This window comes from Maniola jurtina, chromosome 23, assembly GCF_905333055.1.
Source record: "Maniola jurtina chromosome 23, ilManJurt1.1, whole genome shotgun sequence".
NCBI lineage: Eukaryota > Metazoa > Arthropoda > Insecta > Lepidoptera > Nymphalidae > Maniola > Maniola jurtina.
Window position 1 is genome coordinate 9,187,021 of NC_060051.1, and position 16,887 is coordinate 9,203,907.

A 16,887-nucleotide genomic window follows, 5' to 3' on the forward strand; every position below is an offset into this window, starting at 1 on the left:
GTTACTAAAGGCTAATGTCTTCGCGGTCACGTTAGTGAATTATAAGTGCCCGTTATTATTGTATAAGATGCATGTAATATACAATAACGACACCGTTATGATGCAGTTTAAGGTCAGATATTAACATTTGAATAAGATAAATGACGTCTACCTATAATGGCTTGAAAGCTGTATGTATGCTTCATATTTGATCTTAAAATGACTCCACTATTAGTTTTCTTAGCATGAATACAAATATAGAGGTGCCATTGTCCATCGCATAGTCGAGTAGAGCTTTGTCAGTTATTCTGGTTCTCCTACGGAACTCCTCATTTTTGATTTGATCACGTAGAATAACTCCAAGCATTGCTCTCTCCATCGTTCGTTGAGTGACTCATGAGCTTTCTTATGAGGCTTTCCTTCTCCAAATGTCATCTTTGCTAACAAGCATTGTTCGAGGACTTTGGTCTTCAAGCACTGAGGAATTTTGGCCGAGAAGACATCTCGAAGCTTCATGTACGCTGCCCAGCTGAGTTGGATTTGGCAACTGGCCTCTTTGGTCTGATTTAGAAGGTGTTATATATGTTTTTCTTACCATTATTACAAACAGCGATGCCTTTGTCCATCGCAAAGTTGAGTATCGCCATGATGATGCCGAGAAGCGCCAGGAACACCCAGTCCTCGCCGAGCCGCGCGAACGTATGCCTCCACACGTAACCTAGTTAACTTTATATCATTGAATAAGCTTTGTATCAGGTTATTATAATGACCAGTTACATATTGATGGGGAAAGAGCTAAACAGCAAACGTTTTATATCCATAAAGATAAGCTTTTAACTGAGCTGTGATCTCGTCAAAGGACAAAGGATAGGGCGATTTTTATTATCCTCAAACTCATATTTCTAATCTGTTAGTGTTACTACGACACGGCTTTGCCGGTAGAGTGGTAAATGGCCACAGCAGAAGCCTTTACCAGAAATTAATCATTGAGCACATGCTGATATAAAACGAAAAATACACGACTGTAAGTTCAGATAATAAAAGCCTTGCATTGTAATCTTATGAGTCAAAAGAAATTCACAATGGATTAGATAGTAATAATTTAAATAGAGAAACCTTAGTTCATTGAATAGCAAAAAATGTTTTATTCCCTAAGTCTATGTAAAGTAGGTAAGTATAAATTTTAATGACTGCCTAGCATCTAGAACTGTAATTTAAACTTACCTAATACTTTAAAAAATTTCCCCCTAGGTCTATGTTTGCCCGTCTCCAACTCCTTCTGCCGCAGCTTGTCATCTTTCCGTCTTCTCTTTCTTAGTCTTCTGAGTCTTCTAGCCTCTTCTCTTGCCGCTTCACTTAGGTCGCGTTGATAGCGACCATACATCTAGAAGAGAAGAGAAAATATATTTAGTTATGCAGTTATTATGTAGTTTTAAAATTCAAGACGACGTTCTATAATAGCCTCATAGGGTGACAGAAGGGCTGGCTCATTTTTTGCGCAACGGATCAGCCTGGCTGTCCAGCGTGGAAATGCAGGAGTATTGTTGGCAACATTCCACGCGGGCATGATTTGTATAGTAATTAGATAAGGCTAGCTTTAAGTTTAATTGTAATGTTTTCAATAAAAAAAGTATCTGCGCTCTTTTGGTTATTGGTTTTTCTTTATTTATTCTTGTATTTCCTTAGAAGAGAAAAGAAGACAACGAATCAATAGATCTAAAACTATAAAACAAACGCAATTTACATTTGTCTGTATTCTTTAATATCCTCTAAAGTTTGAAACTCTAATGAATGATTGAAAACGCAGTTTTCACCGCCATTTGAATTTTAAACATATCACAAAAGATTTTCGTAGAGTCCAAATTTATTGCCTCTATCTCAAGAGTTTTTCAATGCAACTAAATACTATAATATATTGTACTTAATTCGTAGATAAGTAGTAAAGTAAGTAAAACTACCAGAACCCTTCTTCCTCTTTCAATAATTTCTTCTTGATTCATTTTTTAAGCTCCCTCCCATACTTAGCTTTTCTACAGAAAATAGAAAAGAAGTAGTGTCATTTTTATTTTCTGTATGTCTTCAAATATATTTGAAGTAAATATTAGATCCAGAATATTTAAGTTCTTATGCTCTATATTTATTTTACTAAACTAAGAAACAGTAACTCATCAAACTATCTATTATTATCTTAAACACTTGTAATTATTCTTTAATAAGTCTTTAATAATTTACAGTTTTTTACACTCAATTTCTTTATGATCTCCACATAATATAACATTTATTACAAGTGATTAATATTATATTATAGCAAGATTATTTCGGTCGCGTCGTATAACGGTCAAAATTAATGCTCAATCTATCTTTAACTTGTCGATAAGTTACTTAGCAACGCTGTAATTTGTCAAAAAGACTTTTGACGAATAACAACATTGCTAAGTAACTTATCGACAGATTACAGATAGATTGATTTTAATTTTGGCCGTAGTAGAGAAAAAAAATTACACTCACTGCTACTGTATGGCGTATGATTTAAACTATGGTGAAATCGCTTAAGCTAGCCTTGAATACATGGTTTTGTTTGCCAAAGATATCGTTAATCTCCTCTGTTTAGCAAAGATAAACGATCGGATGCCTTTGCAATGTACGTTAAAGATGAAAGACAAATTAGATTTGTACAAAAAGATGTAAGCGTGTGTTATTTGGACACAAGATTCCACGACTACTTTCTTCCTAGTACATCATCACTAACACAACGGCTCACTACTGAGAACGAGTCTCCTCTCAGAATAAAAAGGATTTGACCATAATCTACCACGCTAGCTAAGAACACTATGGAGAACTTTCAAACATGCAGGTTTCCTCACGATGTTTTCCTGCATCGTTAAGGGAAGTAATTGCTTAAAACGCAATAACTCAGAAAAGTGAGAGATGCGTGCCTTCAATATAACAGATATTTATCATGTGTCAAATTTAAATGACCTAAATTTTCAATGCTCTTTGAAAGTGTTAATACCTGACTGCCTGATTAGCGCATATTCGAGTGTTGAGTGTCGTCGGTCTGCGTTACTTTATTGTGCAATAGCACAAAACAAAATAGTAAGTTATCTATCAAAGGAGAAACTGACTGACTGACATACTAACGACCCGTATGTAAGTACTACGTATTGGACGCGTCATTTCGAACAAACAAGAGCCCTTCTATACGTTACACCAGCTTATGTGCATTATGTACTACTTCGTCCACGTGGATTACATAAGTTTCAAACACTTTTTTAGCCCATTAGGGGTTGAATTTTCAAAAATCCTTTCTTAGCGGATGTCTACGTCGTAATAGCTATCTGCATGCCTTTGAGCCCGATCCGTGTAGTAGTTTAAGCTGGGCGATAGATAAGTCAGTCAGTCAGTCACCTTTTCTTTATCTATATTAAAGGAGAAACTGACTGATTAATATGAACAGCCCATTGACGGACAGAGGTTTAGTAATAGCACAGTTTTGTGGTAATAGGGTCCCGTTGGCACCTTTCGTTTACGGAACCCTAAAAATCATTATCATCACGTTGGCGACATCTGTTCGGAATAATTTTACGACCATTTACCTTACTGATGATATTAGCTATCGTATCCTGCTATAAAACAATAGGTTGTCATATCGATTATGAATAAAACATATCAAAGCGTAGGATAATGCGAAATCGATGCGCAAATTGCATAGAGGAAAACAGTTCCTGAGCCTACAAATTCATCGGACGTGGACAGACAGAAGGACGGACTGACTTCTTATGTATTTATGAGAGGTTGTGCTTGATGCGAATTTTAATCACTCTGAATAATTAGGCAGAACCTTCTATGGATACTTACAGGATTTTTTGGTAAATGGCTTCAGCTTGGCTTGGCTAAGGCCTCGTCCAGGGAAACGCTAGGGCAATGGAATATTAGTGATAAAAAAAATTACGAGAGACTTTACCGCGGGTCATTGCCTCATCTGGTGACAGAATGGGTGGCTTACTTTTTGCGGAATAAGGCTGAGAGCGTACTTTGACTTTGCTCAGACTAAAGACATTGTTAAAACGAGACAGCGTTATACCGCTGGCATGAGCCTGTCTCGTTTTCACTGAAACTTAACTATCAAAGCACAGTCAGAGTCAGGCCCAGGGCAGAGTCTCCACGGCAAACAGCACGAAAATGTAACTCTCGGTAAGAGAGGTCTTCTGAGGAGTTTTTGAATCAGCTTTATTAGGTGCCTAAGTATTTAAAGCGGGTATAAAAATGGCAAACGTTTTCTCCAAATTCAACACAAGGTAAACCAGCAAGTGTTTAACTTGCTCCAGTTATCTTAGGCCGCTAATCTTCAGTTCAAAGTCTGCACACAAGGATTTTGCCTTGTATTCAAAACCGCCATTTCATAAGAGAAAAGGGGTGTAGTGTATCCTTACATAGTACAGATTATAAAACAACGGTTTTTACGGTCTTCCTGGCGCAGTGGTAAGAGCTGTGGTCTTATTAGTGGGAGGTCCCGGGGTCGATTCCCGGCAGGGGTTTCGAATTTTATAGTTCCTAAATTTCTGGTCTGGTAGACTGTGTCATCACTTACCACCAGGTGAGATTGCAGTAATGAGCTAACTGCATCTGAATAAAAAAAAGGCCGCCCTCAGCCTTTCTCATCTGGCTGGATGAGAAAGACTAAGGCCCAGGTGCAGTGGCGCTCTTTGCTCAGCAGTGGACGTTCGAAGGTTGAATTGATGATGAAATGTTTTAATTGATTTTTAACTGACTCGACTAAAAACACTCAAAAAATAGGTAAGTAATCTCTTTCCATAATGTGTTTTCCTACAAAGAAGCCGAGATTGCGTTATGTAATAATTGCAAGCTCACGATTTATTTGTTTTTGCGGAATAGGTAATACCTAATGTTCCTCATAATGACGTCACTGATACATCGCTAATACACAATTTTGTGCTTTGAAATACCCAATTACTCGTATAATGAAGATTTCGGGTTGCTACTTGCCACTTCTTGATTTACGGGTTAAAAACGGGTTTTAGTTTTTTTATGGGAGACAGTGTTTTACATAGGTAGATATTTTTAAGGGTTACATATATCAAAAGAAAAAACGGAACCCTTATAGGATCGCTAGGTTGTCTATCTGTCTGTCGGCCCGTCTGCCGTGTCTATCAATATCACTTTGATAATTTAAAATACTAAATATTTGTTCATGAACACATTTTTTTTTTATGTAACCATAAATTCAGTTTTCGGATTTTTCCCTTTACTTATGCTATAAGACCTACCCACCTGCAAAATTTCATGATTCTAGGTCAATGGGAAGTATATACCCATACCCTATAGATTTTTTGACAGACATGACAGACGGACAGACAGAGAAGAAAGTGAAGAGGGTTCCGTTTTTCTTTTGCGGTACAGAATCCCAAAAAGGAAAAACTTGCCCCGAAAAATCGAATTTCCTTGGGATTAAAAAGACCTAAATCCAATGGACGAACCGCGGGTATCGTCTAGTTTATATTGTATGTCTTAATTATCTAATGAGTAGTATAATTAGTGGCCACAGATAATGAGTGTCTCACGCGGCACGTATGCGTCCAACGAAACATTGATTACCACGTAAATAAACACAATGTTGTTAACCGAATTAAAACAAGATAAAGTTAAAACTAATATCCGCTTATAAATCTTAATATAGTATTCAAGTGTTTTAAAAAAATGACTTCATACTTTGACGTAAGATTCAAATATCATAGTCGCTGATCGTTTCTACCTGTGTTGAGGACAATACGCAGGGAAACTTTCAGCTTTTATAAAATAACGAAGGTCTGGCACGCGCTGGCTCTTAGTCCATTATATTTATGAACTCCTCCTCCTCTTGTTTTCTCCTGTTTCATTTGACATCTCACTAGAAACGATAGCAAAAAAATCACAAGCTCCACACCACTCCACACTTTTTTGTACCTAGCATTCGAGCTTTGCAACCCGTTTTTAACCCCCGATCCAAAAAGAGGGGTGTTATAAGTTTGACGTGTGTATCTGTGTATCTGTCTGTGGCATCGTGGCTCCTAAACTAATGAACCGATTTTAATTTATTTTTTTGTTTGAAAGGTGGCTTGATCGAGAGTGTTCTTAGCTATAATCCAAGAAAATCGGTTCGGTTAATTTATACTTGTATACTCTGGTTCTCCTGCGGATTTCCTCATATTATGAAAGAAAGAAAACAGACTCGTACGAAAGATCACGTAGACAAACCCCATCGCCCGTTGAGTGACTCTGAGCTTTCTTATGAGACCCATAGTTAGCGACCATGTCTCGGATCCATATTATATGATCACTGGCAACATAAAGACTTTGGTTACTTCTCTTAAATACGAGTAGACAGATCCTTGCTATCCGCTCGGCATAGTTTACACACGGCCGAGTCACAACAATTGAATGGGCAATTATTAAATTTACCTCATCCTACCGTATATCCTTTCCTCCCACGGGATTCTGGGCGGGAATTATCTGACGAGACGGCTCAGGTGGCTGGGAGTTGAGACTGGTCTTCCTACTTTGCGGAGTAATAGCTTTATCGCTTCGTGTTAATTAAGGCTATGCAATTTGGTAAACTGATAGTAAAGATCGTGAAAGCCTAGTGGTTTAAGACGTTGGTGTTCTATTCCGAAGGTCGGGGGTTTGACTTTCTCTTTGACTCGACTCGTAAGGAGCCGAGTCCCTACATCTTCATTTTTATCCCGGAAAATCAAAGGGTTCCCAAGGCCTAATATAAGGCCGCCTTTGCAAACAATTGTTTTTTCTGTTTATTCTTATTTCTGTGTTGTGTTCCTTTACATGTGTTTTTGTTGGCAATAAAGTGTTCTATCTATCTATCTACCTAAATCCACGCGGACGAAGTCGCGGACATAATCTAGTTTATAATATTAGTATGGATCTAAGTATGGACTCTGCGACGTAGACGAACAGACAGACGGCGGTTAACCTCCAGACGTGGCGCGCCGCTATCACTGTCAAGATCGATGCAATCAAGTTCGCAGCCACTTTACCTGCTGTTTGTACATACCTTAGATAACTAGTACGATGTGCAATACTTGCTCATTTCCATTATAGACTAGACCTTTACTGCAATTTATTGCAATTATGTTGCAACCTGCCGTCTTGACTACTTCCCTGGCACAGGAGCGCTGTGGTCTTGTAAGTGAAGGTCCTGGCTTCGATTCCCGGCAGGGGCAATTTGAGAATTAACAATTTCTAAATAGGGTCTTGGACTGTATCACACTTCACACTAATATTATAAAGGCGAAAGTTTGTATGTGTGTGTGTGTGTGTGTGTGTGTATGTGTATGTTTGTTACTCCTTCACGCAAAAACTACTGGACGGATTGGGCTGAAATTTAGAATGGAGATAGATTATACCCTGGATTAGCACATAGGCTACTTTTTATCCCGGAAAATCTAAGAGTTCCCACGGGATTTTTAAAAAACCTACATCTACGCGAACGAAGTCGCGGGCATCAGCTAGTGACTCTATATAAATTATGTTAAAAAACCTGCCAAATGCGAGTCAGACTCGCGCACTGAGGGTTCCGTACTCGGGTATTTTTTCCAACATTTTGCACGATAAATCAAAAACTATTTTACATAAAAATAAATAAAAACCTGTTTTAGAATGTACAGCAGGTAAAGCCCTTTCATATTGCCCCACTTGGTATAGTTATCTTATTTTGAAAATTGAAACTCATTTTAATTTTTTTTTTAATGACGTAACCACAAATTCGCGGTTTTCAGATTTATTCCTGTACTTGTGCTATACTATAAGACCTACCTACCTACCAAATTTTATGATTTTAGGTCAACGGGAAATACCCTGTAGGTTTCTTGACAGACAGACAACAAAGTGATCCTATAAGGGTTCCGTTTTTCCTTTTGAGGTACGGAAACCTTAAAAATGGACAAATATTTGTCGTTTATGCCTTGTGACGTCATGATCGCCTTCCATACAGCGTGACGTTTCCATACGTGGCGTGCCGCGAGACATCACTGTCAAGATCAATGCAATCAAGTTCGCAGCCACTTACCTGCTATTTGCACACAGCTTAGATAACTAAGTAGATACGATATTGCAAATGCGAAAGTGTGTCTGTTTGTATGTACTTCCTTCACCCCCTAACTAAGCAGGCAATCGACTTGATTTTTGGAGTAGAGATTGTTAAAAGGACGGAGAGCTGAGAGTAATATACGCTACTTTTTATTCGAAAAACCAAAGAGAGAGAATTTTTAAAAACCTAAATCCATGCGGACAAAGTCGCGGACATCAGTTAATTCTGTATAATCTTGGTAATCATCTCAGTTCCTCATCCGTCGTATACGCATCGCGTGCGTGCAGCATCCGTACCGATAAGATCGCGACTTTGGACCGGGTCGGACCTTAACCCTGAATTTGCTCCTATAAGGATAATACTAAACACAAAGGTTTTAGACGTTATTACGCAACTATCGGATCCAGTTAAAATCAGAAGTTTGAGTCCTGTTGGAACTCTTCGGGTACGGAGCCCTTGAGATCTATAGCACAGAGTAGTCTATTATAGAGCGCACTTGGACTTTGCTCAGACTTAAGACACTGTCAAAATGAGACAGCGCTATACCGCTGGCATAAATCTGTCTCGTTTTAACAGAAACGTAAGTCTAAGCAAAGTCAAAGTGCGCTCTATAGATTTCAGCCTAAGACGCACATAATTCCGAAAAGTTAGAGTTTAAGTAATTAAATATCACTTGCATTAACGGTGAAGAAAAACATCGTGAGGAAACCTGCATGCCTGAGAGTTCTCCATATTGTTCTCAAAGGTGTGTGAAGTCTGCCAATCCACATTGGTCAGAGACCCGTGCTCTGTAGTGACCCGGTGATGGGTTGTTCTTGACTTCTCATTAGATACTAGTATTTATTAATACTAGTAGTTTTTTTGTCAGCAATCATGACATGACGAAAAACGTGGCTCTTTTCCTGTTATCTATGACTAGATGGCTGGTTTGCTTAAAGTAGGCCATTCTTCGAGGAAAATTCTTTGCGGAAACTCCGATAGAAATATGTCCCTAACTATTTGTCACACATCACAATATATTGAGGAAAGTGTATAACAATCATCCCCAAACCAACGAAGAGATAAAAACACTATTTATTTCAAAATGTAAGAAAAGTAGCGAGAACTATAAAATAACACGCAGTTTAAGTAAATGAGTGTACTTACTACATTAGTGGAAGTAGCGTGCAATAGGCCATTTGACTGGTTTGCATATCGTAAGTGCTACTTTACCACTTAGGGCTTCCTATCAAATATAGGGTTGCCAGTTGCCACTTTGGGGAAATTAAGAAAATATGTGAAACAAATTAAAACTTCCATGTAAAAGAAACCGGCCAAGTGCGAGTCAGACTCGCGCGCCGAGGGCTCCGTACTCAAATATTTTTTCCGACATTTTGCATTAAATCAAAAACTATTATGAATAAAAATCTGTTTTAGAATGTACACATTAAAGTCCTTTCATATGATACCCCACTTGGTATAGTTTGTACTTTGAAAATTGAAAATATTAATTTTTTTATCATGTACAATTTTTTTTTGTGATGTAACCACAAATTCAAGGTTTTCGGATTTTTTCCTTTACTTGTGGTATGATCTACCTAACTGCCAAATTTCATGATTCTAGTTCATTGGGAAGTAGCCTATATTCTTCTTGACAGACACGACAGACGGACAGACGAACAGATAGTCTCCAGTCAGTTATTTATTTGCGCAAGATACGGTATGTTTACATTCGGTTAGTGGGACGGACGTGAGCAAACACGCAGCATTGTATTGATTTTATTTTTATTTTGTAGTAAGGTAATTATACTAATTATGATTATGACAAAATGCAAATAATAAAATGTGTATGTAAGTTTATTTTTTGTGTGCAACTAGCGCCCGGTTACTAATACATTCCAAATCTGATTAATCACAATTAATTTAAGACTTAATTCCAGCGAACTTAATTTAATAAATAAAGCATTTTTATTTATTATTATTTATTTTACATTTTAATTGACAAAGATGGTCACAATAAATAACAATCTGCTGACAGCCCTTGCGCAAATCGTTTGAAAAAAAAAACTTTATAATAATATAAAAAAAAAAAATACAGCGCAGTGGTAAGCGCTGTGGTCTTATTAGTGGGAGGTGCCGAATTCGATTCCCGGCAGGGATTTGGAATTTTATAATTTCTAAATTTCTGGTCTGGTCTGGTGGGAGGCTTCAGCCGTGGTTAGTTACCACCCTACCGGCAAAGCCGTGCCGCCAAGCGATCTAGCGTACCGGTACGATGCCGTGTAGAAACCAAAAGAGTATGGGTTTGATAAAAACTGCCATACCCCTTTCAGGTTAGCCCGCTTCCATCTTAGACTGCATCACTTACCACCAGGTGAGATCACAGTCAAGGACTAACTTGTAATGGAATCAAAAAATCACATGATATTCAACCCAACAGGTGCGATCTACATGAACAATCAAACACTTTTTAACGTAATTAGTAGCTATAATTAGGAGATACCTAGTTACCGTGTAATTACCTACCGCAGCGCTAATCTTTGTACAAACAAGCAGTTAATCGCGTAGACAAAGAATGTTTAAAAACTCTTCCATCGCCTGTCATTTTTTAGCTGACGAATTTTGGCGAAGATATTTTCGTCAATACAAGGCTCTAGTGCACTTTTCAGGTGTGCACAAATCTCTTGGTTTATGAACGGGAAAGGGACGAAAAAAGGTAGCGATTTGATCAGCGTAATTTTGGTAGATTTATTTACTTACTAGCTGATGTTCGCGACTTCGTTCGCGTGGATATAGGTTTTTAAAAATCCCATGGGAACTTATTGATTTTACGGTATAAAAAGTAGCCTATGTGTCAATCTAGGGTATAATCTATGTCCATTCCACATCTAAATGCGTTCAGCCGTTTTTGCGTGATTAACAAACATCCAAACATCCACACTTTCACATTTATAAGATTATTAAGAAGATCCCGTGGGAACTGTTTCGTTTTCCGGGATAAAAAGTTGTCTATGTCAACGTGGACGCAAGCTACCTCGGTACCAAACATACAAATCGGTTGAGCGGATGGGTCTTTAGGAGTCCCGTGGGAACTCTTTGATTTTCCGGGATGAAAAGTAGCCTGTGTCTGTCCCCGAGAATCCTGTACCAAATTTCGTCAGAATCGGCTAAACTGTTGGGCCGTGAAAAGGTAGCAGACAGACAGACAGACACACTTTCGCATTTATAATATTAGTATGGATTATGATGAGGATAGGATTATAAGTGTGAAGTGTGATGTGATAGTGTGATCATATTGGTCAATCCGCATGTGCCAATGCGCACTTGCCCAGCGTAGTAGACTATGGCCAAAACCCTTCTCACTCTGAGAGGAGACCGGTGCTCTGTAATGTACCGGTGATAGGCAGATTGATTGATTTACGCACAGTTTACGATAACTCGAAAAGTTAACCTGTATGATTTCAATAATTTTTTTTTGGAAGAGTGTCGCATGCAGTTAGAAACATTTTTTTTGAAGGTCTGGGAAGATGGGTGACCGAGATCTCGTTAACGTTTTTTTTTGTGCAACCTTTTTTTTTTTTATTCACTATAGGTAAGCGCTTGACCACAATCACACCTGATGGAAAGTGATAATGTGGTCTAAGATGGGACGCGTTTACCTAGAAGGTGCCTATTCACTCTTGTTTTAAAGATACCTTTAGGAGTAACTACGTGTATAACACGAACATGTCGGTTTAGAGGTTTTCTAACTCTACGTATGTACAAAATACCACTTAACTCGCTTATCTAGGAGCAACTATGAAGCCACTATTTAGACTATCTAATCTACATAGGTGGAGATTTCTTTTAGAGTTTAGACACAGTTCATGCGAACAGTTAGGGAACTTATGTCGAGGCTTCGATGTCATTGGCAGGTGTCAAATGTTAGTACATTTGACGCAGGTAGCTTTAAAGTAGATTCAGATTCAGATTTATTTATTTGCTTTCATGTACATTTACATTAATTGATGGTGGGTGCTTAAAGCTAAAAGCTAAATACATGAGACCCTGTCAGGGTATTGCAAATACAATTTTAGGTACAATAAAATGGTTAATATTAAAAATACAATAAGAATAGGATTAAAATTATTAAAATTATCATTACCCTAGTAGCCCTATTTTTCTTTGATTTTATGTCACCATAGCCTAATATTTGACACTAGATAATGCCCGCAGCTTCGCCCGCGTGGATTGCTCAGATCCCCTGCAGCATCAGGAATGAGGAGTTGAAATCCAATTTTTTTATGGAACAACGTCGCAAAGTTCCTTAAACAATTAAAAAAAATACGCAAATCGGTTCAGAAATCTCAGAGATATCAGTGTACATAGGTAGAAAAACACAACTCCCTTTTCGAAAGTCGGTTAAAAAAGTAGCCTATGTTACTCCTTGGTTAATCCTCTACTTGTTTGTGAAAGTCCCGTTAAAATCGGTTCAGCCGTTCCGAAGATTAGCCCGTTTAAACAGACAGACACACAGACAAAAATTTTAAAAACGTGTGATTCAGTTATGGTACCGTTCAAATAATATGAGCTTAATATGAGGTATTTATTTCGAAATTACAGACAGACACTGCAATTTTATTTATTATATAGTATATAGATACCGTCGATTCAGGATCAAACCAAGAGTTCCCTCACTCTAGTTCACTCTGCCACTACGCTAAGCCGTCACAGTTGTTAAACTGTTTAACTTCTTCTTCTTCTTCTCTCTGGGCTGGTTTCCGCACTTAAACGTTTCCGTCTGTTGTGCGTGCGTTGCCCCTCCCCGCCGAAGTCTTCACTCCAGTCATCCAAGCTCGCTCCAGAAGCCAAGTAGACCGCCCAGGTTGCCGAGGAACTCTTTAACTTACCAATGTCCCCAAATAGCTGTGCCCGATGTCCTCCTCCGAGGTGTCCCCGGACACCAGGGTCTGTTGTTTCCTCCACTTCATGTCTACCTATCTTTAGCACTTTATACTAAAATCTATGACACTTTTTAATTTCACTATTTATGTTTCGAATGCATTTTGTTTTTAAAAGGGATGTGGTCGTTTGCTACGATTTTTTAATCGATATCGATGACTGAATAACTTATTGTTAGTTATTTAGCATTTACTTAAAAAGTTTACTCAATCATTTTTACAATTTTAACGGGATCCTTAGGTTTATAATACTGTCTGACCCTACTTTAAAGCTCTCTCAGTCTTATCAAGTCATATTTAATGGCGCCGATTCTATTGTCTTTCTATAAACTAAAAGAGTATCTGCATCTTTTAAGGGTTCCCATACCTCAAAAGGAAAAACAGAACCCTTATAGGATCACTTTGTTGTCTGTTTGTCTGTCTGTCCGTCTATCGTGTTTGTCAAGAAAACCTATAGAGCCCTTCCCGTTAACCTAGAATCATGAAATTTCAGCAAGAAGGTAGGTTTTATAGCACAAGTAAAGGAAAAAATCCGAAAACCGTGAATTTTTGGTTAATTCACAAAAAAATGTGCTGCAATTTTCAAAGTAAGATAGAACTATACTAAGTGGGGTATCATATGAAAGGGCCTAACTTGTAAATTCGAAAATAGATTTTTATTTATTTTTATGCATAATAGTTTTTGATACATCGTGCAAAATGTCAGTTTTTATTTTTTTAATATTTTTTATTGCAAAGAATAAAAATACAGGAGACGCAAACAGAGGGCGGCCTTATCACTACAGTGATCACTGCCAGGCAACCCATACTAAGAAGATTTTTTCAGAATTCCTAATTATTAAGTTAAAATATAAAAAAGTGAAGTTAGGTAATTCAAGTGTTAGGTATGTAGATTAAGGAGATAATAATTTTATAATGAGTTGACTCATACTTTTATACAATTACTTAGGTATATCCTTGGGATAAATATTTCAAATTTAAATGAGATGCAATTAATTATTTTAAATTTCAAGCGAGTGATATTAAATTTAATTATGCACTTCACTCCCTATCAGAAAATTAATATTAACCTCAAAAATTACGTCAGACAAAAAAAAGAGAGTATTAGAGAGAGTAAAAGAATCACACCTCGTAACTAAACCGCGAATTTTAAAATTTCTTTTTTTACACTTTTTTAAAACCACGATTTTTTTAATTTTTTTTGTAAAGATCCAACACCTCGACCGCGGAGTGTCGGTACAGGTAGACTGACCTAATCATGAGCGCCAACACACGCTGAAAACTCTGAAACTTAAGCCGTGGACACACTATACTAATTTAGCTAATTTTCCTGCTTCATTTTCAACTGAGGATGTTTCATGTTACTCAATCATTTACTTGATAGCCCAGTGTTATTTTCATGATTAAATGAGACCTAAAGGATGGCTCAGCGGCCGACTGAAATATAAACGGTCCATCATTCGAATTCTATTTGGACTAACTCGCACCAAATCCTAGGCAAACTTTGCCCTTTTATCACTGAACCGCAAGACATCGGGCGAGATTCCATCCTTATGTCGTCGACATCCCATCTTCACGCATTTAACGTTTTGACGTCATCATTCCCCATACGCATGGCCTATGCTATGACATGGCTAAGGTTTGGAATACTCTTCCGCGAACTGTATTTCCTACCAATTAAAATAAAAAAAGAGTGAATAGGCATCTTCTAGGTAAACGCGTCCCATTTTATGCCACATCATCACTTTCCATCAGGCATGAGGCTTGCTTATAGTGACTAAAAAAAAAGTTATAGGTTAACAACATCGCCAGCTCACTACTGAACACGGATCTCCTCTCAGAATGAGAAGGGTTTGGCCATACTCCACCACGCAGGACAAATGGTTATTATTCAACACGCTGGCCAAGTGGCCATTTTGAAGTTTAGTACACAGTTAGCTTGCATCCCATAGGCTTAGGGAAGGCCATAGGCTTATTTTGGGCCCCGAAAAATCGAAAACTGGGCGAATCGAGCTGAAATTTGTCATGCAGATAGCTATTGTGATGTAGACATCTGCTAGGAAAGGATTTTTGAAAATTCAACCCCTAAGGGTATAAAATAGGGGTTTAAAATTTGTGTAATTCACGCAGACGAAGTCGCGGGCCTAAAATGTAAAGGATTATTTAATTTATAAGAAAGCTTGGGAATGAGTTGTTAAACAGCTTTGATAGTCCTAATACGTATGTGGTTTGGTAAAATGGTGATCATTAAAAAAAGAATACCCGGCTGAGTTTTTTATGGGCTCTTCTCAGAGTTGGGTGCGTTTGTAACCCTCGTAGCTTTAGTTTTAAGTTTACGTAATTAATTATGATCACTATATCATCATACAAATCTAATAATTCTGACTATCAAAAGGTGTACAATATTACCTACTTTGAATAAGTGATTTTGAGTTTGAGTTTAAGCTAGTCATCTTGTAATTTAAAGACACATTGTGTCCAAAGCCTAACACATTTGTCATGGTCTCATCATATTATACCTACTATACATATTATTATAGTGTGTAAGAGTTTGCAGTTCACATTAGCGAGTCCCCCAACATCGATAACTATAATGTTAATCGACATCTATTCACAACACTAATTTGCCGATAACTGTCCGGTCCCGAATTTTTGCACGTGACTTTTTGTAAATTCGGCTACCTATGTGACTCAGGCTGAGATCTATAGAGCGCACTTTGACTTTGCTCAGACTTAAGACACTGTTAAAACGAGACAGCGTTATACCGCTGGTATAAATCTGTCTCGTTTTAACCGAAACTAAAGTCTAAGCAAAGTCAAAGTGTACCCTATAGATTTTAACCTTAGTAGTGAGTACTGTTGTCTTATAAGCGGAGACAGCCAGCTTTGTTGTGTCTGTCTGTCCGTCGTGTCTGTTAAGAAACCTAAATATAGGGTACTTCCCGTTGACCTAGAATCACGAAAGGCAGGTAGGTAGGTCTTATAGTACAAATACAGGAATAAATCTGAAAACCGCGCATTTGTGGTTAAATCATTTAAAAAAAAATGTGTTTCAATTTTCAAAGTAAGATAACTATACCAAGTAGAGTATCATATGAAAGGGCTTTACCTGTACATTCTAAAACAGATTTTTATTTATTTTTATGCATAATAGTTTTTAATTTATCGTGCAAAATGTTGAAAAAATACCTGAGTAGGGAACCCTTAGGGAGTCTGACTCGCACTTGGCCGTTTTTTTTACAGAGGCTAGCTGATGCCCGCCGCTTCATCCGCGTGGATTTAGATTTTGTACAATTTAATATTTGGTTTTGGGTCAACGTTTTACACCATATAACTTTCAGGTTTGTAGGTAACTCATTTCGTCTCTGAGCTAGAGACCTGTGACACGCGGTCATACAGACAGACAGACGGACAGGCAGGCGGACAGACACAAATTAGTGTCATTAATAAGGCTCCGTTTTTACCCTTTGGGTACGAAACCCTAAAAACTTACCCACAATACTATTTCATACAGAAGTCGTGCGGAAGTACACACGACCGTGAATACTGCGTGTTTCCATTGTCACTTTTCACATTAGGCTAAGTGTGCACAGCTCAGGCTATATTTACCTAATTACCCTGGTTAGGTCTAATATATTATTTTAGGAACAGCAAGCTTAATCCTTACTTAATATTATAAATGCGAAAGTAACTCTGTCTGTCTGTGTGTTACGCAATCACACCTAAACTACTGAACTACCTAATTACTATTTAATTTTTTTTAACACCCGGTACAACCGATTTAAATGAAATTTTGTACTAGTTTAGAGCCTGAGAAAGGACATAGGCTACTTTTTCATGCGAAAATAGGGCTGTAAGGGGTTGAAGGTTTGTATGGAAATGACGTCA

At 37.8% G+C, this 16,887-nt stretch overlaps 1 protein-coding gene across 5 annotated transcripts in view; it reads right to left on the reverse strand.

The window, feature by feature from the left end:
* LOC123877161 (chloride channel protein 2) overlaps positions 1-16,887 on the reverse strand; it is a 47,261-nt gene that overhangs the window by 14,133 nt on the left and 16,241 nt on the right. The window contains exons 1-4 of one of the 5 annotated variants that reach the window (XM_045923656.1): positions 14,128-14,270; positions 12,949-13,159; positions 1,204-1,363; positions 575-697 (exon numbers count right to left, since the gene is read on the reverse strand). In XM_045923656.1, coding sequence (XP_045779612.1) covers positions 575-697; positions 1,204-1,363; positions 12,949-13,029 — 364 coding nt within the window. In that variant the 5' untranslated portion in view covers positions 13,030-13,159; positions 14,128-14,270. Of the gene's footprint in view, positions 1-574; positions 706-1,203; positions 1,364-12,948; positions 13,193-14,069; positions 14,271-16,887 lie in introns of those variants that run through there. The other 4 variants (XM_045923657.1, XM_045923655.1, XM_045923658.1 and 1 more) reach the window with 4 other exon arrangements.